Source organism: Diabrotica undecimpunctata, chromosome 4, assembly GCF_040954645.1.
Source record: "Diabrotica undecimpunctata isolate CICGRU chromosome 4, icDiaUnde3, whole genome shotgun sequence".
In the NCBI taxonomy this organism is placed as follows: domain Eukaryota; kingdom Metazoa; phylum Arthropoda; class Insecta; order Coleoptera; family Chrysomelidae; genus Diabrotica; species Diabrotica undecimpunctata.
The window spans coordinates 55,830,122-55,856,098 of NC_092806.1; the positions used below are offsets into that span (position 1 = coordinate 55,830,122).

General features: G+C 31.9%; 1 protein-coding gene across 1 annotated transcript in view; it reads left to right on the forward strand.

Moving 5' to 3' along the window:
- The window catches only part of ash1 (histone-lysine N-methyltransferase ash1), a 157,914-nt gene that overhangs the window by 1,212 nt on the left and 130,725 nt on the right, over positions 1–25,977 (forward strand). The window contains exons 2-3 of the mRNA XM_072529500.1: positions 4,228–4,432; positions 11,350–11,871. Of these exons, the coding sequence (XP_072385601.1) occupies positions 4,238–4,432; positions 11,350–11,871 (717 nt within the window). The 5' untranslated portion in view covers positions 4,228–4,237. The remainder of the gene's footprint in view (positions 1–4,227; positions 4,433–11,349; positions 11,872–25,977) is intronic.

Here is a 25,977-nt window from a genome sequence, read left to right on the forward strand (position 1 = left end):
GTTTTAAAGAGGTAAGAAAGAATTAACCTTATACACTTAAACTAATTTTAATTGTTTAGTAATATTGAATGTATATCACAATATTAAAAATAATACTTCTTTTGTTTGGTCTGGTATTTTTTTGTTTTTGCTGTGCCGAATTTTAATGCATATTAATGACTGGCACTTTTTTTTCTCTTGTTCTGTACTATTCTTGCATTATTGGATTGTGTTGATAAAAAAATAATTGATTCCTTTTTCTGGGATCATATATGAATTAAGTGTCATTTAAGTAATTGGTAAAACCAAATATAAAGAAATATATTCACTTCTAGTGTTTGCAAAAAATTCTTGTGAAATCTCTTGCAAAGAAAGTTTCTTTGAGCGGAATAGAAGTAAAAATGTTATTGATGTTCTGATTGCAACCAAAATAAAAGTGCAAACCCATCATGACGAAACTGTTTTTGATTTTGAAAATTGTATTTTTAAAAGTTTGAAATAATACTAGGGCTTATTTAATTATAATAACAGTCTTGAGGACATGAATTGAATCAGTGTAAATAAAAAATATTTTAATGAAAACCATTTTTTTCAAATATGAAAAAAAACTGTATAAACCTGTATTAGTCATTTACCAAAAACCAAGTACCAAAAAATTTGGGTTGTTTTTGACACTTTTAGCTATAATATTTGGTATTTCTTAGTACAAAATAATATGAATGTAGTGATGTAAATTTTCATTAGTTGTAATATTCGTAACAATTCATTAATTTAAATATCAATACCAAGTACTTTATACTTGTTACTTTTGCCACTTTTAGTCTTCAGTTAGAGTACAATATTTGTGACTTTAGTGATAAGTATTTAGAAGGTAATGATAATAGTCTTCAATACTTATAATATATAAAAATAGTCCGAACTTGTTTAACTGGAATTTTATTAAACATAATAAAAACTACTTTATTTTCATAAAGCAAAAGAAAAATACAAAATAAAATACAATCGAAAAAATAAAAGTTGTTTATTGTGATAAATCGTTATTACAATGCAAAAGTAGTAGCTTTTCTCCATTTTTTGATTTTAATCTTTTTATGCATTTGGCAACTATTTGACCGGCTTTAGAAAATATGCATTTGAATGTAACATAAATGGCACACCATATGCTTAAATACTTTTTGGATAATTTAGATAACCAGGGACTCTCTTTGCCTCTTGGACAACAAAGCGAGAGGTTTGCTCAGAAAACATTTTGATATCAGCGATGGCAACTGTTGTTGGACTTTCACATGCAAAGCGTTTTTTGCAAATGTATCAAAATCCTCTCAAATCATATTGTAATTTTCTATATTATGTGACAGGTTTTTCTTGATATTTTCATATGTTTCATTAACTGGTTTATTTTCAGCAGATTGATATTCTATAAGATGAACTAGTTCATCCTGAATTTGATTTTGAACCCTTTTTAAAATGTCTGTGTTGCTCAATGCCATTGTTTTAAATTTCATATTCAAGAAAAAAGCTTTACCCAGTATAATATTGTTTTCAGGATTTCCAAAGCAGGCAATGATTAAGGCAAGCAGAGAATTTATTACAGTTATTCTCGCTTGATTAAATACTTGAATTTTAATTCATTCTAAAGACGAAAGTATTCCTTTTGTAATAAGTATAACTTTGCAAAGGGTTACTTGCGTTTCTGAGCTCATTTCAACAGTAACTGCTTCAAGAGGCATTAAAATAAGGCAAAGATCTTTTAATACCGTCCATTCGTCTTCAGTTGGAAGATTAATAGGATTGAGCAAAAGGCCAAATGTTGCATCCAAAGGTTTCGATAATGTAACTAGTCTCTCAAACATATAGTATGTCAATTTCCACCTTGTTGCCACATCATTAATCAACTTTAAGGTGGTTCTGTCAGGAGTAAGTAGCTATGAGTTTAGCAGTCACGCTTCAAACTTCAGTGAAAGAAATCTAAAGTTTTTTGATTTTATTTGCAAGTCTTCCATATTTATTTAATACATCTCTAACAGTTAAATTTATTCTATGGGCAAAACAAGGAATGTGATCCCATGATATCAGTCTAGTAGCTGCTCATTTGTGTGTCGTCTGTACTAATTGCATGTATTTTCAATAAGATATTCCATTCTGCAGTATGTTGTTCTCTACAGTTGAAAGACAAAGTAAACATCCATAAAATTTCCAGTCTTTCATTATGAAATAGCCTGTCACTGCCATGTAGCCTTCCATGGTGATAGAGGTCCAGCCATCAGTACTTATCATGACATGTTCAGCAGTTTCCAGGAGTTGCTTCAGTTTTGACATTCTTCGTCAAATTTTGCAGGCATAAGAGATTGGCTGATCGTAGCCCTGCTAGGTAATATGTATGATAGTTCCAATTCATTTACAAGCTTTCGAAATCCAAGATCTGATACAATTGAAAATGGCTGTAAATTCGTTAACATCATATCCAATACAAGATCATTGATTGTTTTCTGTCGTGACTTTAAAATAAATCACTGTAAACTTGACTGTTTTTTAGGGCACACTGTTGGTCTTTTGTTTTCTGCTTTAATACAATGCAGTTCCATAATCGATGTTGTGGGCCTAAAAATAAAAAAAAACTTATTATTACGAACAATATGTCCGATAACAACAATCCAAAATCATATTTGGTATTTTCGCTTTTAAAAATTAGATTACTATTTAAAGCTTACATTTTAATTCAAATTTAGAATAAACAAAATTTACTTACCAGATACTCCAAATAGCGTTTGATCTGGCTCATGAATATGATCAATATTTTTATTTTCCGTTTGCCCAATTTCCTTCTTTTCTCGTCTTGTGTCTAGTGCAGGGTTTATTTTTCATATGTTTTTGTATCTTTGTACACTTCTATTTTTGTAAGAATAAATTTTTTTACAAATAGAATAGAATAGAAAAAAGCTTTATTCTCAGGATTCACAAGTTACACACACATATAAATTGTCAATAGAGAGAATGGTGTCAATTATAATTTGTAATGGTTGCTGTAACAACCTACACTTAACATAAAAGTAATATTAAAATATAAGGATAATAACAGTGACATTTAGATTCGGATAAGAGCCCTCAGTCTCCCTGCAGGTCAGCTTGAAGGTATTCTTCCACTTTGTATGGTTCAAGGTGTATGAGCAACAGTTGAACAGACTTTCTATATTTATTTATGTCAGTTTCTATTTTGATGCTATAAGGCAGTTTATTAAAGAATTTAATACAGGCATATTCTGTGGTTTTCTCAGATGCTGTTAGTCTGTGTATTGGTATATTATAGTTTATGAGATTGTTTCGTGTATTAGTATTATGATTTGTAATGTGTTTCAAGAATTTATGTCTATTTTTAAAAATGAAAAGTAAGCATTCATATATGTATGTTCCAGCCATTTACAATGTTTGTATTTTGAGAATGATTTCCGAAGTTGAAATTGAAACGTCAATAAACGTATTTTAACCTTTAATTGTCTCTTATTCCCATTTAAATAGTAATTAATTGTTAGTATGTTTATTTTTGAAATTACCTCTACATGAATCAATGTATTTCAAGTTAAGTAGAGTTCTGATTGCTCTTTTTTGTAATATAAAAACCTGTTCAGCGTTACCACTTCCCCCCCAGAAAACTATTCCAAATCGCATTACAGAATGAAAATTTGAAAAATATACAACTCATTTACATTTTTCGTCCAAATAATTTGCTGTTATTCTGAAAGAGTAGCAGATAGATGCTAACCTGTTACATATCTCATTTATATGCACTCCAAAATCTAAATTTTGGTCAATATGTACCCCCAGAAATTTTGTGCTTTGGTTTAGAGTAACCATTTGCGATTGAATTGAGACAGTTTCTGGTATTATTGATATTACACTCAGCTTTTTCATTGGAAATTATATCGAAATGTAACCAAACACTTCTTTTTTGAAAATCCATTTTGATTTTAAATGATTTTAAAAAATAAATCAAAAATTGTATAATACCATTTGATCATTTTCCAAATTTAGGCCTACTGTAATATTTTCATTGGTTATCTTCAGAAAATGTTATGTGTGTTTCGTAGCCTATTGTGAAAGCAGGTTGATATTCCATATACATTGTTGTTAATAGGAGTTACTATTTTTTATTACTAAAGAAGTTAAAATTAACTGGAATTTAAAAGAAAATACCTAAATACTATGTTTTCCTTGTTTTGTTTATTCTAGTTGTTATATTCTTGTTTTTAGGATATACACAATGGCTGCAAACGATGGGACCAGTACAGAATTGTTTCCTGGGTGGTCATCGGTTGTCCACCAACCAGCTGAAGAGCCTGAAGAAAGAGATTTGCCAAGCACAGTGGATATTGCGGCATTAAATGTTGAACCTAGCAGTACCCAACCAAATAATGAGAATAGTGATTCAGATAGTGACTCTGAAGCAGATTCTAGTGTAAGTGCTTAAACTATAATAATTCCAATATAATGTATGTTACACTAATAATTTTTATGGGTCTACAGCATTTTTACAATCAACTCAATTATCATTTCAAATATATACAGAATTATTTATTGTGGTCTTTGTTTTAAACAAACAACAATTCCATTCCCATGGATGTTCATTTTATACAATTATTTTGGGAGATGTTATTGCAGTGTAGAAATACAAGTAATTTTGTAATATGAAAGGTAATATGAAATAATTACTAAATTCTGACACACTGACAATCATATTGGCAGCCACCTTTACATCTTGATATCTCTAGATAATGATAATTAATCTCCATTTTTTGTTTGCATTTTAACAATACAAATTTTGGGGCAATGTTTCAAAAGTGCCATAAACTCCTTGTTAATAAGAGTTTAGGCAAGAATTTGGCAATTCAGTAATAGGTTACTTACTTGAAGATATGAAAAACGTGATTGGAGTAACACAAGGTGACTCACCAACAGCATCATTATGAGAGAAATTTGCAATTTTATGAAAGCAATCATCCAAGAGAGACTTAACCAGAAACCAAAATATATAAAACAAATTATCTAATATACTCCAGAAAAAATACAGTTAATACAACAGAGATAAAGATTTTAGACTGGTTTAGAAACAGTTCATCACTTTATTACCTAGCGCTTTAGGTCAAAGGAATTAATGATACAAGCATAGAAATTAACTAACACATTCTGGTAGGAAATAGAACTTTTTGGAAACACAAGAACTTATTCAAAGATTAGTAGCTCACTAAAAACACAAAACTGAAAATTTACAAAGCAGCAGTTAGACCAGTAGTAATATGGTGCTGAACCAATTTGCTTTAAACACAAAGACAAGGAAAGATTAAGAATCCTAGAGAGATACATGATTTGAAGAATAGCAATCACAGTAAACCTAAGTAGTTTAAAAATTATTGATCAAAAGGAAGTAAATTGTTGGATTTATCAAGACACAAAAACTAATATCAATGGCACATCTAGAAAGGGGATATCCAGAAGCAATTATAAGAAAATCACCAAATGGGGAGTGATGGGTACACCAAGAGAAAGATCCAAAATGAGATGGGAGAAACAGATAAATTGATGATTTTAGGATAAAATAAGACTATATTAGAATAAAATAGGACTAAGAGACTGGAAAGCCATGTGGAGACAACAAGATTGTAGAAGATCCTAATTACACAACTAATTGTAGAACCAAAGAAAATTAATGCAGACTGATTCCTTGCAATAAATGAATCAGAAGAACCTGAACTAGGTAGCAATCTATGTATCTTGAACTAATTTTTAGACCTCAAAATGCTCATAAAATATAGTTGGTGCAATGTCACACTCACGAATGTGCAAAATTTTCTTTTTTTAACCAAAGTACACCACTAATAATGTCTCATTCTATTAGTCTTTCCTATACTTTGCCACAACCACAAATGTGATTAATGGCTAGGAGATGGTGGGGAGGAAATATGCACTTTCACGAAAGTCAGTCTGTATTGTTCGTTTGCAATGCATGCATTGCATATGTACCAATTCGTATTTGTGGCAGAGTAGTGATTAAGTTAAACTGCAACGTGCATATCACAAAAGTGAGACTTTTGTGTTTGTGGCGCTGTGGATTTTACATTTGTTTTACATTCGTTGTCGTGTTTCAACTAAACATTCTCAGTTTTGTGTGTAAGAATAAACGGCCACATAATATGGAAAACATGTCCCACATAATAAATTGAAAGATGATGACGAACTGCTGATTCGTGAGCACATTCTTTCATTTCCAGCTGTAAAGTCTCATTATTTTTGTGCCTCTAGTACCAAAAGTATTTTGATTCTTCACTAAATGTCTCTATTATACACAAATCGTACAAATCAAAGTGCTCAGAATGTCCATCCAGTTTCTTTTGAAAAGTATGGACGAGTGTTAAGAACTTATAACTTGGGGTTCCATAAACCCAAACAAAAAGGACCAAATAAAAAGTGCTTAAAATATATGAATATGAGAGAGGAGGAAAAAAACACAAAAACAGCCTCATCACAAACACATGCTAAGGAAACAATTAACTCGTGAGGCTCGAGACGAAGACAAAGAATAATTCAGAGGTACTATCATTTAACTTTGACCTCAAAGCAGTGATTACGACTCCAGAGAGTCCAACAGGACAAATATTTTACCTACGAAAATTGGCTATTTACAACCTGACTATCTACAACTTAGGGAATCAGGACAGAATCTGTTACCTGTGAAACGAAACCCAAGGAAAAAGGGAGTCAAATGAGATATCCATGTGTATTTACAATTACATTATCAATCAACCAAACATTACTGAGGTTCTAATGATGTCGGGCGGGAATGGCAAGCAACAAAAAAATTTACATTTTACTGCTATGTGCTCAGATGACAATAACTATAGGTCACAAGTTTTTTGAATCAGGACATACCGAGATGGAGTGTAATTTACTCTACTCGAAAATCGAACAGAAATCAAAATATGTTCCTGTTTATTTATCAGATAATGGGCTCAGATGATAAGAAATGCTCGAACATATTATCCATGTCCTTTTGAAATCAGATTCATAATGTTTGATGACATCTTTGATTTTAAATCCTTTGGAATACAGAACTATAAAGTGAACAAAATTCCCTGGCAACAAGTTTGCTGGTTACAATACATTAAAACTGATGCCATGGTGACAATGTCCTATAAAACAAATTTGGAGATGAATTTCAACAAATAAACGGCATGAAAAATTGTGGGCGACCCAAAAAAGTTGACTTGAACAAAGCTTATGATAAGCAGTTGCCAATTGCGAATTTATCAATTCCAAAGAACTATCATAACTTTGCCGATAAAAATATAACAGACAATTATGCCGGAGCCAAATGAAAGCGAGGACTTAGACGAAAATTAAATTATTCTAAACTATGATTTAAGTGTTTGACTATATTATTATTTATATCTTTGTAGTTTTCAATATTTGAAAGTTCTTTTGTTCACTTTTACCATAATAAAGGTTGATATAATTTCACGTATATGCATTTTACTACAAAATCTACAATGCCACAATCACGAATCTAACTTTTTTCGAAAATTGTTGGATATTTTCGTAAATCTCTGATAATATTTCTAAAATATAATTATAACATCTGTTAATAAAAGTACAGAAAAAATGTAGCATTAAATCCTGAATTTTAGCAACTAATTGAAAGTTTAAAAGTCTGATATCTGCTAACGCTAATTTTGCACATTCGTTGGTGTGACATTGCACCAACGATATATATTGAAATGTAAATTTTACATACATTTTCAGTAGATCATTAATTTCCAACAGTTGGTCTAAATTATCCAAAAGAAGGCGAAAACAAAATTTTACATTGTCATTTAGCCTAAAATCTTATTGAACTAACACACATTAATATAATATAATAAATAACAATTTTACACAGTCTTTGGTCCAGTAGTAATGTTTTTGGAACTTACCATTGATTTATTTTAATCTTAACATTCATTACTGAAAGGATTGCTACAACAAAATTCTATTAAACAATAATAATTAAAGACAGCATTTTGTGATGATTCATTTCAAAAATTTCTTTAACATAACATAACCAAATGTTGAACTAAACAATTCCTTGCCATTGTCAGTTATCATGGACTTACTGAACAAAACTTTCACTTTTAGTTTCATTTTTCACAATATTTTTTCTTAATGCATACTTTTCACAAATTATTTAGGAGATCTGTATGCAGTAGCTAATTTTGTAACAAATTTCAAGTTCTAGCAATATTGCCATGTCATACTTCATTAACCCCATCTAGTGATTGTTTGCTAAAGCTTAACAAGAAGGTATTAAAAAGTATCCTCTTAAGTCTGTGCAGACAGTCAAATATTTGATCAAACGAGTTTGAGCAAACTGATGTAATGACGTCATAATTACAGTTTGTCATTTGTCTTTAGATTTTTTTGTTGAAAAACGCTGTATAACCTCCAAGATTGTTGACAAGGTTATGTCATGTCACAAAATTAAAGCTTGATTCACTTTTGGCTACAGTATTATAGGCAACAGCCATATTTGGCTGAAAAGATGTGAGGGTGGATGTTTTGCCACTTGGAAATTTCAAACTCTGATTTTTCACTCTGAGAGTGTTTGGTATTGTTAATATGTGCTGTAAACATTTGTATGTGTGTAGAGTGTTCCTGTTTAGTGAACGTGTGTTGTGTGTTGCATATGTATTGTGTATGATAGAGGATGATGTGTATACAGGATTTATTCATCGAGTAGGATGAGGGCTGCTTCTTTCATTTTTCTCTTTTTCATGTCTGCTTCTTTCATTACTTGTTGCATCTTTCTATTGAACTCTATGTTCATTGTCTCAGGCATGTTTGCATATCTGTGATCTATCAAAGTCCCTTGTCCCTGAGCAAAAAACTATCAAAGAACTTATATATGCTCAGAAATCTAGCATCAGGTGTTTTACACAAGGCCTTACAAACAGCTTATGCCATTTTTCACTCTTATCTGACATTATGCAATCTCTTTTAGTAAATTTTACTTAATTGTTATTATTATTATATTTTTTTTACTTTTGTAAGCTTTGTCCATAAAATTGTACACTTTTCAGTGACAATAAAGCATATTTCTATTCTATTGATCTGGGGGAATTCAGTGGAAATGCCGAAAGTCTTTGGTTTGCAATGTAAGGCTATAAGAGTTTTTGCAGTCCTTGGGTTTAGGGACTTGCAGATTGGCCTATGAGACCCTGGGAATTCTTAGTGTGCCCTCCTTGTATATCTATGAGAACCTTACATTTGTTAAGAGAGCCGGGGATGCTTTGGGACCCATGAAGAGGTGCACAATCATAACACTAGACACAGATGTGATCTTGTTCCAGCCTACTGGAGGCTAAAGAGGTGTCAAACTGGATCAGGGTATTGGGCAATTAAATTTTATAACAAATTGCCTGATAAGGAATCCTCACAAAACTCAGTTTGAAAGTAGAATTAAGGAAATTTTAATAAAAAATGTATTGTATAGTAGTGAGGAATATCTGAAATTTCAATTTTAAACTATTTTAACTCAATCTCATATTTGTTTTTATGTAATTAGAATTTCATTTTTTAATAGAACTATTGTTCTGCTTTTATTTTGACGTGTGTTAGACGTTAGACTACTGGCAAAATTACATCAATAAATGAATTTGAATTAATCTGAAGTTTTGCTTATAAAAATCATTAATAAGTTAATCATTAAAAATAATTTTTATAATCAAAACTTAGGATTAGCCATGGGCTCATCCTTTTATTTTATATCCCATAGTTTTCGGTTTATATCCTCGTTTTATTTGTTTGATCAATTTATATGCATGTTTATTTAAATGTCCATTAATTGTTTGTTTATGTATTTTCTCTTTTTTTTGTCTACACAGTTTATCAGCTATTCATCTTTTGTTTTCAAGTACCATTTTTCTTTCTCTAATTCGTCTAGTCAAATATATTATATTATGTGCTTCATTTCGTTCCTTAATTGCTGCCTTACACTCATCATTAAACCATTGGTCCACTTTCCTTTCTTTAGTTTCTAGCATCGATTCTAATGATCTTCATTTATTTTCTTTATATTCAGTCAGCTTCCTCTTTATTTCTACTTCAAATTTCTTTTGAGTTTCAGGTCTATTTGGTTTTCTCAAATTTAGAGTTTGCTTTCTTAGTTGACTCTCTTTTGCCTGTCACTGTCTGCTGATCTTACATCTGAAGTGTACCTGAACTAGGAGGTGGGTGGTCTGAGCCGCAGCATCCCCTCGTCTACTTTTTACATCCAAAATGCTTCTTGCTGATCGCTTTAATATAAATTTACTATAAATTTTACAAATAGAAGGCAGATATCGAGCACAGTTCTTTTAATAAATCTTGTCCAAGTACCTTTACTCTCAGACCATCTTCAGGGGCATGTTGTCATAAAATTGGCTGTCCAGCACATTTAGAAATGTCATAAACATTTAAATACACTTATGAAGATGTATTTTTGACGAAATGCCTCTGAAGGGGTAAAAAAAGTTAATAAGATATTGGCTGTTTTCATTCGTGTCTCTATGTAGGCTATGCCTCCCAATTATTCTGATGTATTTTTTTTTCAGTTCTTAACTTTGTGTTTGTGTCACTTAAACTATTATGTCATATGTTTGCTCTAGTAATTGGCAATTATCCATGAGTGCCCTCATCTTGTTCATTCATTGGACAGTGAATGTTTATTATGGATAAGTTGAAAATGTGAGTCTTTATTCGTGTCCCACAAATTCGTTCATTAACTGTTTAAAAATCTGTTATGAGGTTTTTCCGTTTATTATCGATAATACATGTCCCAAATTCCTTATTTACTGTACCATTTTTATTACTAATGCAAAATGTTTCAACAGTAACAATATTACGTTAATACATTTACAATGAGCTCACTATTTTTGAAATAAATCATTGGATAATTTACGACATACCTGAAACATCTCCCGTTAACAACCAAAAATTTGACAATTAAGTGGAATTGTTTTATTATGTGAAAAATTAATGGCTGAATACTGGACACTGGACAATATGCTTTCTTATAGATTTATTTTACTAATTTTTAAAATTTAACTGATTTTTGGTTGCTCACTGGTGCAGGCTGACAATAGAAATACTCACTCGAGATAGATTATTAAAATGCAGAAGGAGCAGATATGATATTGATTTTTAACTATTTTTATAGATTTTTGTTCTGATCTGCGGAAATTCTGGACTTGTGAGAAAATTTTTGTCGCGGGTTCTCATTTTATGATACTTTAGTACCTCCAGCTGTAGACAATTATCTTAAGATCTGATATGATGTTCCAAAAATTAAACAAAGCTTTTTTTTAGAATTCCACTGATGCCTCACAAACATGTAGTCAATCAGACTCTTCAGATTCAGAAGACACTTCTACTTCAAGTCAAGGATCATCTTCACGTAGTGGACACAGCAGTCCAAGTCCGGAATTTTCAGTCACCAGTTCGCAAACAGGTCTGTGTTTAACTATTAGAAAGCAAAGTCCTACAGGTGACAAAAGTATGAACAAACAAAGCGAACAATCCAAAACAACTAGCAAATCAACTTCGTCCAGTTCAGATAGTGGCCCTTCAAGTGATTCAGACAGTGAGTCTGAAAAGAGTGATAAGAATAAAAAGGTTGAAGTTAAAAATGAGGCTAAAGTTGTATCTCCAGTTAAAGATAATGTTAAAAATGTTAGGGAAACTAGGAGGATGCCACTGAGGACCAGAGCCAGAGTTGCTGAAAAGAAAGAGGAGAAAGTCGTGAAGAATGTCAAGAAGGATGTTCCAGTGTCTAGTGGAGTCAAAACTAGTGGTGCTAAGGTCAAACCGAAACCTAAAAGAACGAAAAAGGTAAGTAATTTTTTAAATATATAATTATTAAACAATTTTTGCTATTTGGATAATGTGTTAAATGTCCTTACTTAGGACAAAACAACAACTATTATTTTATATTCAAAGGAACAAAGCTTTATGCTCAAAGATCGAAATTTAGTCAATGATTGATTAGCAAACTATGATGAATTTCATGACAACTAGCTACAATTAACATTTTACTCTTATTTTAGTCACATATCTGTTTTTCCATTATAGTTGAAATTCCCATAATAAGGGAGACTACCCAATATCTGTTAACAGGCACCAATAAATGTTCCATCTATGAGCATTATAAGTTTTTTACTGTAAATAGCCTGAAGAAGCTGTAGTACAGTGAAACATGTCAATTTGAGGATATTCTGTGGAAATTAAGAAACAGTTTTGTATTTAATGTTTTGCTTTATTTAGTTCTAGAAAATTTCATTGCCCTGTAAGCTGTATACATGATTGTGTAGAATTGCGAAAACTGCGGAAAACACAATTTTCACTATATGCTTTTAGACAAGGCCTCAGTGGTCACGAGTTTTTAATTGAAAGAAATTAATAATAAATATAATTGTTTGACACCTGATTTCCATAATTGATGTTTTTTGTATTGTTTAAAATAATTTCATTCTTTATCAGATTCTAAAAAAATCTCAAATTTATATTTTCTTATTGAGACAGATTTTACTACTTTAGCTGTCTTTATCAGTTGTGATATCTACATGTTAAGAACTTTGATGAAAATAAATTTAAAATATCTTAAAGCAGCATTCATTAAAATAAAGTCTTTTGGGTGACACATACTCTATTTACATTAACATTTTTTTAATCCTCTTTCTTACAGTGGTCATAAACTTAGGATTAGTTCTTGCATAGAATTATTCTAGCGAATTATTTGTGTATTCCTTTTATAATTTTGTTTCTGGTTTTTAATTTGCCAAATCCTAGTTTTTGTGTACAAAATCATAATTTACAACAGTTTATAATTTTGACATCTTCTTCAGCCACTTTCTGTCCACTCCTCAACATAGACCTCTTTCATATTTCTCCATGCTGTCCTGACCTGTGCTATTTGAAACCGCCTATTTTCTGCATACTTTTTGATGTCATCAAGCCATCTCTTCTGGGATCTTTTGATGCTGCAGTTTGCATGTCCTGGTTTCCAGTGTGCCAGTTTAGTTGTCCATCTAGCTTGATCTTGCCGACTTACATGTTCATTGCCATTTTAATTCTGCAAATACAACACATCTGCAACTTTGGTCTTTTAACAGATTTCTTCATTTGTTTTTTTTGTCTCTAAGACTAATACTGAGCATTGTCTGTTCAATTGTTCTTTGCATAACTAAATAATTATTATCGTTTCTAAGCCATATTATATTGCTACTGCTAATATACAGGCATTATAAACTTTTTCTCTTCAAATTTATAGGAATATTATGATTTCCAAGTATATACCTCATTTTCCTGAGTGCTGCCCAAGCTAGTCTTATCTCGGCTTTCTGATTTTAATTTCTATTCTCTTTTGCTCTCTTAATGTTTTAATCTTATTCCAAAAGGATCAACTGTCATTTTTATAATCTTCATTTAAGCTGTTCCCAAATTCTTACCAGGATTTTGGTTCCGCATCTCTTACTGTCTTTTTGGAAATATTATTTTCATTGCTATACAGGGTGGTCCTTAAGTAATTGTACAAAAAGAAACAGTAGATTCTATACTTTAAAATATTACGATTTAAGCCAAATTGCTTTAATAAAATGTTGATATTAAGAAAGATACAGGGTGTTAAAGTAAAAATTTAAAATTTTATTTTTCGCCATAACTTTCATGTTTGTAAACATTTATGTATAAAAATTTACAACTGGGTACTTTTAAATATGAAAAATTATAATTTGATGCATAATTTGATGTAGCTGTAGAGGGCGCCACATATGTTACATATGTGGCATAAATTAGCATTTAAATTTTTTGCTCTTCAAGTTACCGGTATTTGTGATAAAAAATAATAGAGATACATTATTTTAACAAAAAAAAGATATACCTGTTAATAACTTCAAAACTCAACAGTTTGCGAGATAATCTCATTTTACAAATCAGATGCATAATTCTGATTTAACGCAATTACTCCAGGCAACGAAGGAAAAATAGACAAACACATTAATACTTTTGAATTTTGGTATAAAATACCTTTAACTAAAGTTAATAGTTAACGAAATATTAAATAAAATAAATGTATCAGTAGGATAATTAATAATAGCATTTGACAAAATAACAGAATAATTGGATTTTACATCATTTCATTCAACATTTTAGGTTTTATATTAAATTAAAGTCATAATCAAAACATTTTATTTACAAACCAAGTTAAGAAATAGTTAAACTAAGTAACGTTAAAATTTTTGTCAAAGCAAATGTTCGATATGTCCACCATTTTCTTGAATTCATTTGTCAATATATTCCATAAAAGATCGTCTCATATTACATAGCATCATTGGTTCTAAAGAAACTGCTGCAGTATTTGGTTCTTCCCATAGTTGGTTGCGAATGTTTATGGGATCCTTATAGACACGTTGTGTTGAACCGCCCCATATACCAAAATCAAGCGGATTAAATTCTGGATTACGTAGTGGCTATAATATATAATGTATGAATATATTCTTTTGGATACATATCCACATTGTTTGGTATATTATGGAACTACATCCTATTTGTTGATGTATTGACAAAGGTTGATTAATGTATTAAACTGTGATGTATCTCGTTTATTGGTTACTTATATACATACGGAATAACGTATCGATGACATTACTTATTTATACGATTACGTTGAGCTTACGAGTAACTATAATTACATCTCGAACAAATAGATTATTATGATTTACTAACAAACTAATATTATGCTGACCTGAATTGCCTGTGTGTTTACTCTATTTATAACAATATCGGTTATTAGGCCAACGATGATGTTATTGTAAAAATGATGAGTCTTTAAGGTTAGATTTGTAGCAAAAGTATTATGAAACAAGACACATGTGTGCTATTCAATACCTGTGCTCTATTTTCTAATTGTCCTAATAAAAATGGGTGAACAATTTACGTAATCAATAATAAGTATTCTTTTGTGATTTGTTATGAATTAAATAATTATATCAATATCTCACCACATTGCCAAGAAATATGACTACCACGACCAGTAAAGTTGTATTTAAGTATGTTCTCACTGTCCTCTCTCTAGAATGTACTATCTGGCATAAACCACATATTTTGAGTTCTTAGCATTTTACAATAGAGAAAAAGTAATACAACGCCAGTATAGAAACTTATAGAAGCGATAGAAAAAGGAAATTGTAAATATGATGATGGCCAACGTCTGAATCCGGACACGGCACCTAAAGAAGAAGATAAAAGCTTCTCCACAATAAGATATTTAGCAGCTATAACAAAGCATTTTGTGATGTTACATAATCATCTTTGAGTTGTTTTAATAATAATGAACTATTAATTATGCTTATCCATAGTGGATATTGCTTTACCGCACAAATATCACAACTAAGAATTATTATGCAGCTGACTTATAAAATGCGATTATCTCGAAAACGGTTAAATTTTGAAGTTATTAACAAGTATACCTTTTCGTTGTAAAAATAATGTATCTTTAATATTTTTTAACACAAATAGAGATAACTTAAAAAACAAAAAAATAGTTAAGCGCAAATTTATACCACACATGTGGCATATGTTTCGACCTCTATCAGTTACATCAAAGTATATATAAAATTATAATTTATCCTACTAAAGAGCATCCAATTGTAAATTTTTTGTTCATAAATATTTACAAACGTAAAAGTTATAACGAAAAATAGAATTTTAAATTTCCACTTTAACACCCTGTATCTTTCTTAATATCAACATTTTTTTAAAGAAAGTTGGTTTAAATCGTAATATTTTAAAGTGCAGAATCTACGGTTTCTGTTTGTACAATTACTTAAGGACCACCCTGTATAATAGTTCTTTGCCCCTTGGATCTTTTGTTTGCATGTATCCTTTCCATTCGTCTAGGTGTCTACAAGTTGGTTCGTTTCTGGTTTTTTAATTTTCGTAATTCCAAAGGATTCTTTTACTGATTCGTTTATCACTTCCTTCATGTAGTGAGCTCTCTTTAATCTTTTCGTATTTGTTTATATTTAGTTTCCTTATGTTTATCTTTGCTATACTGTATAAATAATACGTATTTTCATATATACATACCATTTTTATTATCAGGAGCCTTGCCGTTTGTTTGCTAATGACGTCGCGTGATTTTGGCAAAATCACCCTTACGTTCAGCTTGAATCCAATGAGAGTGACCTTAAGGCCCAGACTCAATCTACCTTGATACTAGTATCTTGTTGGGAAGACAAACGCGTTCTGATTCTTTCTGTGATCTGATACTTGCTATCAGTAAGGAATAACGCACCAGCACTAAACTCCCTAGTATCCGCAAAATTCATAAACGTACAGTACTTATTCCATAATTAATAGATTTTTACAATAAAAATGTATAAAGTATAATTCCGTAATAGTGGATTTGAAATACGTAAAAACTATGCTCCTATTTTATTGACTTCGGAATCTTATTACAACCACTTACTTGTTTAATTATAGATTGCATTAAATTTGTAATTAAGTTTATTACCTACATAATCGACAAAAAAGATATTACTGTCGAATAACGTGATAGCAATTTTTTAAGTTTTTGGAAAATAAAACCAGTCATTTGCATTTTATGACCCACCATAATAAAATGGTATGAGAAAAGTTTGATCTACCAGAAGAGATATTTCTCCCGCTATAATTTTTATTAAGAATCTTTATGATGATAAGAAATATTTGATGTTGCGAATATGTGGGTTAATACCGCAAGAAGAGAAATTTAGCAGATTTTATAAACTGTAAATACCACATGTTGATAAAGAAAGGTACGAAAATTTTAAATCAAATAGGAGCGCTGGGGAGCAGAGTTGAATTTTGTATTATGACAATACGCTGACAGAAAATTAATATTTTTAGTTAAATGATTTTATTTATTTAGTTTCAACATTTTGTATTGAAAAGAAAAGCTATTTCTCAAATTTAATGTGCAACATTTATCAATATTGTTTAATAACTATTTTCGATATTATCAAAGAGTTGTTTTCTGCATCGGTGTTTGGTAATGGTACATTGTTATCGGGCTTTATAGGTTGCAGTCTGGAATTGTTACTTCTTGACATTTCGTCTGTATTTGCGGCAGACGTCAAAGGCCATATGGCAGTAAACTTAACCTGCTCACTGGTTACTAGTTACGTTACGCACGCTGTCGTATCGCCTGTGTTAATAGTTGCGGCAGTTACAAATTATTTTACTCCTGAGCACAATTCATATTTTATGACACACCTCGTATAGGACTAAAAAATTTGATACTTTATGGTTTAATTTTACGTTTTATATTTAGACCATGTTGAACTTTTTATCAATAATAATTTTTTTCCCAAAACCAACTTTGTAAGACATTCTGTGTAGGCCAAATCTTTTTGATCAAATTCTTCTTCTTATATTAGGTCTTAGGTCTATTCTTCTCCGATCTTAAGACTGTAGTCGTATTTGTGACGTGGGCTGCCATCTTTTAAAGCGTCTTCTTGATGATTTGAAATGAAAACATCAAGAACTGGGTAAGAAATAGAAGAGTAGAATGAAACGATCATATAAGCCGAATGACAACAAATAGAGTAGTAAAGACGAGAGAAGACGGTTCCCCAATAGGACGACGATCAGTAGGAAGACCAGGAAAACGATGGAACGACAACTTACTGGAGGCACATTGAAAAACAGACAGAGTCATGTCTATATAAAAAGAAGAAGAAAATATATAGCTCTGAGTATTTTCCGTTCCCATCTTTAAAATTTCTCCGTATTTGCTTTTTTCATTGTCCATAGGTACTTTACTATCATACGTCACTGTGGGCATTATTACCGTTTTATATATCCTTAACTTTATTTTTCTCGATACATATTTGGATTTCATCAGTGGTCTTAGGCTTTCCATCTTTTTATTTCCTTTTGCCAATCTGGCATTCAGTTCACAATCTTCCTGACCTTTCCCTTCTATAATAAAATTGACCACACTCTCTAAATTATATTCCTTTGGTTCATTAGATATGTAAGTATAGTATTTAAGTAAACTGTCCTTCTTCTTTTTGCTCTGTATTTCCGAGGATCATGTACTTTGACTTTTCCTGGTTTATTTCTGGGTTAAAATATTTTGCCTCCTTTTCTAATCTGTTTATAACATTCCTTATTTATTTTCTTGTTTTCGTTGGAATAGTAAGATAATCAGCGAAGGCCAGATATAGATGTTCATTTCATACCAAATTAAAAGCACCGTGGATAAGGATCTCCTTGTCTAAGACCTGTGTTCATTTCAAATTCATCCGATGAGAATCCTCTTACATGATTTCGTATGCTATTCAGAGTCATTCTTACTAACCTAACCAGTTTTACGGGTATGCCCAAGAAGCTCAGTGCTTCATACTTTTCTATTATACTATTCCTTTTTATCCTATCATACGCTTGTTTAAAATCTATGAACAACTCATTAAGGGTTACCTTATGTTCATAGCAGGTAGTCTGAATTTCTTTTAGTGTAAAAATCTGATACTCACCCAGTTCATCTTCAGCAAATCTGTTGAGCAAATCTCTCTTAGCATCCTGACCAATACCTTGTAACAAGTATCCAACAGAACAACACCTCTGTAATTTTCACATGCCAATCTATCCCCCTTTTTGTATATGGGACATAATAAAGCTTTGGTACAATCTTTGGCCATATTTTCCTCTTCCCATATCCTCTTGATGAGGCTAACATACTTTTTTGTAGTTCCTCCCTTCCATTATTTAACATTTCCGCAGTTATTTCGTTTTCTCCCGGTCTTTTGTTATTTTTGAGCTCATTGAATATACTTTTTATCTCTCCTTCACTAGGCAGTTCTATTATTATGCTATCATCCTCTATAAGAAAATTTTGATTCTCATCTGTATTTTGCCCATTCAATAATTCACTAAAATATCTCTCCCATATACCCATCACTGATTCTTTTCACTCGTGAGTGTTCCATCTTATTTGTTCATGTTTGAGTGTAATTCTGGTATCCACTTTCATTTTTTTTAACTTCCTCTATTTCTTGTATTATTTTTTCGTTATATTCTCTTTTCTTTAGTCTAGATACCCTTCTCATTATTGTTCTTTGATCTTTGTAACTCTGGTTCATACCATCATTATTATTTGTTAGTGCCAGTTGTCTTAATATTTTCTTTTCCTCTGCTATTTTAAGACATTCTTCATCAAATCAATTTATCCCTGCTTTCATTTGGCTCTTTTGTGGCACATCTCCTGTAGTTTGCAAACCTTGCTCTATTCCTAGTTTCTCTTCTTCTTTCTGGGATAATAGCCCTTTATTTATTTCATTGATATACTTTTTTTTATTTCCACTTCGCTTATCTTTTCTATATCATCTCGATTTTTTCTCTTTGAATTTTTTTTTCTCATTTTTTTTAGGTTTTTGCACCATTCCACATATAAAACCAGAAAATTATCCGAATGTATTTCGACTCCTCTCATACTTCTTATACTTCTTATAAATTTCATGTCGTTTCTTGCCACCAATACGTAATCAATCTGGTTAACTATCCTTCCATCAGGAGACATTCAGGTTCCCTTATGTATTTCCTTTCGTTTGAAAGGTTCGATTTAGTCCTTGACTAGAGCTATTGTTTTGTATTGTTTCTCTATTTATTATTATCTAGCCTATCGTTGAATGTTGATCTTGTGCATTCTGACAAATGTACTTGTGTTGGGGTTTGTGGGGGAAACGTGTTGTTTATTATCAAATTATTATGAGCGTAAAATTCAATGAGGTGTCCTCCGTTACGATTTATTGTGTCTTCGTTAAATCGCTTTTTATATTGTCTGTACTGTTTCCTATTCTTGCGCTACGATTTCCAAGAATTATCATTTTTTCTGTATCCTGTAAAGAGCATCCTGGGAGACCATTATAAAAATCTTCGGTTTCACCTGATTTGCTTATGTCTGGAGCATAATCTGATATAATATGGAGTTTAGTGGTTTACATAATCAAGGGTCTTCCTCAGAATTCTGTGGCTGATAAATATTCGATAATTTCTATGTAATCTTTAAAATTTCTCCTGAATAATTTCCTTTATCCAGAATGTGATCAAATTCCCATTTTTTATTTACTTTTGCAGCAAATTTATTTGCATCAATGGGTTTGCATCTATAGGTTAATGAAGACTTTTTATCTTGACCTTGTATAATAATTATACATCCAATATTTAAAATGAACTACTTCATTTCTTTTCACTTATTAAGAGTCTAATGCCATATACAAGCATTATATCGTGCATATTATGTTTGTTTTATTAATTCGAATCCACCCCTCCCAAACCACTACCTTTCCCTATTAACTTCCCACCCCTTCGGTAATAAACACATATAGAAGCACAGTAGCTTTTAGAGTTAAACAGGAAAGAAAATATCTTTTTTCATTACATTAATAACCCACCGTTTACGTGACCCGTTCTACTACCACCTTAATTTTAATAAAATCATCCACCCTTGTGCTTTTAGAATCTAAATTCGTCACAGTCAATAAGATAACCAAAAATTAGCACCCCTCGCTGCCAATTATCTACCACGGTATCTAGATGCAGTAATAATCAAATTAGAAACACCCTGTTCCAACCTTTGTACTCGTGGGATGAAGGGGGATTATAGCACAAACATGTTTTCGAACTTTTTGTTTAGGTCATGAATTGTTAGGAAAATAAAAAGAGTAAAGCCATTCAAAGGACATTCCGCCACCATACAAGTAGAACGGCGTAAAAATGTCAATTCTGAACATAAAAACGCAATTTTTTAAGAGAATCTCGCTTGTGGGAGGTTTCCTTAGCAACTACATAATAAGTAAGGATAATAAAACCAAACATAGAAACACAACTAGGTTGGTCAGATAGCCAAGCGGGCCAGGCGGACGAATCGCATTCACTTCACTGTGAATGATCTAGTGGATCGATGGTTCCACCAAAGGTTACCAAACCTAACAACACACAAGATAAAACGAAGAACTGCATCTATAAGATACCTTGTGAATGCAACAATTTCTATGTGGGAGACACCGCAAGACTACTAAGTGTCAGAATAAACGAGCATGAAATATTCATCAAGAACAGAGGCTTCCACAAATCACAATTGTGCAAACGTGTTTGGGACAATGATTAATAGAAAGTCGGAGACACATCATCTATAATTATACATAATACGTATACAACACATAATACACAAACATATAATTCATAAACACATTATATACAAACAAATAATACACAAACACACAAAAAAGTCAGAATTTGATACCATCCTGAGGATAAAAACACGACCCTCAGAATTTTCAACTAAAAAACATAGCTACAACACAAGATCGAGGCCAAAGTAAGTCACCCGTCAGATTGAAAAACATGACCGCTAAACAACTTTTTGGTTATAATAACAGCTCACTATTCTTTAAAATAATCTTTTTTGAATACCATTTTCGGAATGGAAATCGAAACGTCAAACAACAATTATAAAATCTAATTTTGATTACAATCATATAAACACGTCACAAGAAAACGGTTTCGGAATATTTTTAAATAAGAAATGCCGATGACATAGTGATAATTGTCTGAAAGCCTACAACGTTTGTTTGACAAGATATCAGTTCTAGGCGTTCTATTGGGCCTAACCAACGCCGCAAAAACGAAGATATTAATGAGAGATAATCCAGACTTAGAAATCCGAGTCCGAATTGAAATGGCCAGGGCAAAATTTTTGCGATATGCGATAGGTCACTCCATCTGCAATTAAGGTACAATTTTGTGAAGTGCTACATATATTCCACACTGTTTATATGGATTTGAAAAATGGACGTTAAAAGTTGCCAGTTTGAACACACTTAAGCTTTTGAAACCTGGGTATATAGACGAATGTTACGATTACGAATATCTTACTTCCCACACCATAAACTTTTAAGTTCTCCACAGGATGAACAGAGAACATGAGCTCATTGAAATTCCAAAAAAAACGGAATCTCGGACATGTAATGAGAAACCACAGATATGATTTTCCTCAGCTCGTAATCAAGGGTAAGATTAAGGGTAGACGTGAACCAGGACGAATATATTGCTCCTGGCTTAAAAAAAACATACGAGATTGGACAGGCTTGGGCTCGAAGGTTTTGCTCCCCAAAACATAGAAGAAATTATTGCCGATCTTCGATAGGGGAAGGCACTCTAAGAAGAAGTGACCTAATGCTAATGCTAAACAAACTAAAAACTAATTATGTAACTTCCGGATATGGTTCGCTTGTAATATTTTTTTGTTTGGCATTTCTATACATAAACTCGTTGGCTAGGTAGGAATAAGAAAGGTATATTTGCAGCTAGCCTCTTGTTTTGCTTAGTTTGTATCTTTTTCCTGTTTATTGTGCATGTATGTCATCATGCTTTTGACGCATACATTAGCGTTAGTATGACGATGCTGTTTTTTCCCTGGAAGTCGTCTGTCTGGCAGCCAATCGGTTTATTGGATATCTTCCATTTCCTCATGATACCACCAGGATTCTGAAACCCTGTATTATTCACAGGTCCAATGGATGGATACCAGATATTTTGGAGTCACTTGGTTGTCTCCAAAAGGTATTTGCCACTTCTGATTTAATACCTCGCAATCATGCAAGATATAGTTGACTGTTTCAGATTTTCGGCTACAGAGTCTGCAGCTCAAGACTCCATAAAACAATTCCATTGTATGCAGGTATCCCTTGACTGGCGCATGTTCAATAAGGAAGCCTGTTTTGACTATGGAACTGATTCCTGGTTATTTTCCGTAGTACTTCAGCCCTATTAGCACATATATATTGTGCCATTAATCAGGCTAACTTTGACCATTCTACTTCAGTATCGAAGATTTCTGTTAGTTTGTTTGGTTCTTCTCTTCTTTTTCTGAACATTTACGGATTTACGGCTATCTTCCATCGAGTGCACTATTCTTCTAATTCGTTTAGTGCATTCTTGGCTTTTTGCATTTTCGGCAGTGTCTTCGGCGTAAAAGCTGAGTAGTGTTCCTGGTATATTTGGGATATCAAATGTGTGTATGGTGTACTAAAGCATGATACCAAAAGTATCAAGCATGAACAAAATTGAAGCATTGGAAATGTGGATTCATAGACGGATACTGAAGATATCTTGGACAGCAAGAAAAACTAATGAGGAAGTACTAAGGAGGGTCAACAAAGATATAGAATTGCTAAAGATGTTAAACACCGGAAAATGTCTTATCTGGGACATATAGTGAGGAGAAATCGATATAGAATACTACAACTGGTCCTTAAAGGTAAAATAGATTTGTAGAGGTGTAGGAAGAAAACAGGTTTCTTGGTTAAAAAACATTCGTGAATGGCCTCAGATATCAAATTCAGGACAATTATTCCATGCGACAGAATCCTTGGCAGTGGTGATCGCCAAGGTCGGATAATTCTGATATGGCACGTGAAGAGGAAGATATTGTGTACAGAACTGGTAGCATTATTGCTCCCTATGGCACTCCAGCTTCTAGACAGGACTTGTCCTATCCGAACTCTGAACTACCTGTCTGCTAAGTACGTCTTGATCAAGTATGTCGTATTGTATCTCAAGTATGACCTTATTGTAACCAGAGTTATTCATCTTATAGATGATTGCTTCATGTCAGATACTGTCGTATGTATTGCTGACATCTAGGAATACTGCATATGTATTTGTTTACGTTGAATCCTTGGTTAATGTTAGCTTCAGTACTTGCAGTTCGTAGGAGTGTTCTTGTCTGACGTCAAACTGAGCATTTGGGAGGACTCCTAATTGTTATGTTTATATCTCAGTGGCTAGGTACTGGCTTACCAACCGGGTTCGATTCCGGCACAGACACCTGAATTGTTTTAGTTTATAATTTAACAGCCGTTGACACTGAAACCTTAGCCAAAATAATACACGAGTGGCCAGGTTTTTGGTATCATAATCACGTGGACATCTTTCCAGCTGGATTAGAAGTGTCATAAACCTTAGCTTAGCTTAGTTAATGAGTAATATAATATACACTGCCTTCTTTAGTAGATCTTTTAGGACTCTGTCTGTGATTTCATCTGTCCCTGGTGCTTCCTTTACCAAGGTATTTCGGACGATTTATTTTGCTTCTAGTGGTATGTTGTATTTCTATATCTCAGGCATCATTTATTATCTCTTTTTAACTGTCTTTTGCATCATCTGTAAAATATGTCTTCGTCTACATGGTCGTTTAAAGTCATTCTCTTTCTATGCATCTTTTAATTACCTCTGTTTTTTCTTCGCTTATGTATAATATATAATATACCATTTTCTCTTTATCCGTGTAATGGGTGTAATTGTTTGTTTATATATTATCAATGCATGCCTTTAACAGCGTTGATTTGTAATGCGCTAGCAAGCACATGTCTTAGCGTTCGAAGTGAAAACATTCTTTCCAATACATGCAAAATTGTATTGATTTTAATGGTGAATATTTTGAAAAACAATCGGTGTTAGATAATAATATTATTTGTTTTTATTTTTCAGTTTTAAACTTTCATATTTATGACATAATAAATCGTCCATACTCTTCCAATGTCTCTAAAATATATAATTTTAAAGAAATTTCGGAACAAATAATTCTTGGAACTTAACGTTCTCTTAATGTCTTCTGCAACAGTTTGAAGCATGTTTACTAAACTTTTTCTGGGAAAAAATATAGTTGAATTTGCTAAGGTCTAAATAATAAAAATCTTGGAACTCTAGAACTGTCGTAAATATGTAACTAGACGTTTCTTGAAAATTGCCGGCGTTTTTGTCGAAAATACAACAATGAATCATTTCTTTGTAATATGATAGGGGTGGGTCATGGGTCCTTAGGGTTGCTATTCAAACATCTTCACCGAAAATATGTCAATCAGATCTCGGTAAACATGCGATAATGTTTGGACTAAATATTTTTTAATAAGCGGGGGAATTTCCTTTGTGAAAAGTGTTAAAAATAAAGTACACAAAATAGAATTGGTAGATTGTAGTGAAGAAAAACATGTAAAAAATGAATAGGAGTGGATGATGATTTTAAAAAAATATATTTGAATGTATTCTTCACTTGACATATACATATTTTATTTACAAAGTTCTTTTGTTATATATTTCCAAACTTTTGGAAGATATGGAAGTAAGGAGAAACCATATCTGGCAAGCCAAATATATTCTGATAAAAAAGTTTTATTTTGTACTAAGATTATTCCCTTTATCAAAAATATAGAATATGCTTACTTTAAACAACTATAAAAATTAAACTATTTGACATAAATACATTTGAATATAAACTAAATGACACGGCGAAGTTGTATTAAAAATTAACAAGAACAATAATAAACAAATTAATGAAACATGGTACAAAAAAGTTTAAAAAAAAATCTTTCATTGAATGGTGTATAGGTAGACTTCACGATTTATTTTTATTTAATGCGATGTTGCAATACTTTTTCCTAGCCTAATGCACAGTAACTCAAGTATTCACATAGTACCTGTTTCCCTGTTTCACATAGTGAAACACGAGTTTCAAAAAATTATTAATCTCACATCGTTTGTTTAACTTTCATTTCAAATTTGAAATAAAACTCAAAAAGGTATTATAAAAATGATGAAGATATAAACATGGCCTTATAAATAACTTTTGTCCGTGTCAGTCTAATCCATTATATCATTAATCAAAGCATCACCCTCCGTTTTATCGGACATCAAGCATGATTCATATTTTCTCCAGTAAACCGATACCGACTCGACTAAAAGGGTAGTTACACAAACATACGGACGCACACTATATAATACATTAGTCTCACAAAACAAAACAAAAATAGGCGCGTGTACATGGGACACGTCGGCAGTTGGAAAAAAATCCAGAGGTGTAACGAATGGTTGAAAATTTTAGTTATTAAAATTATT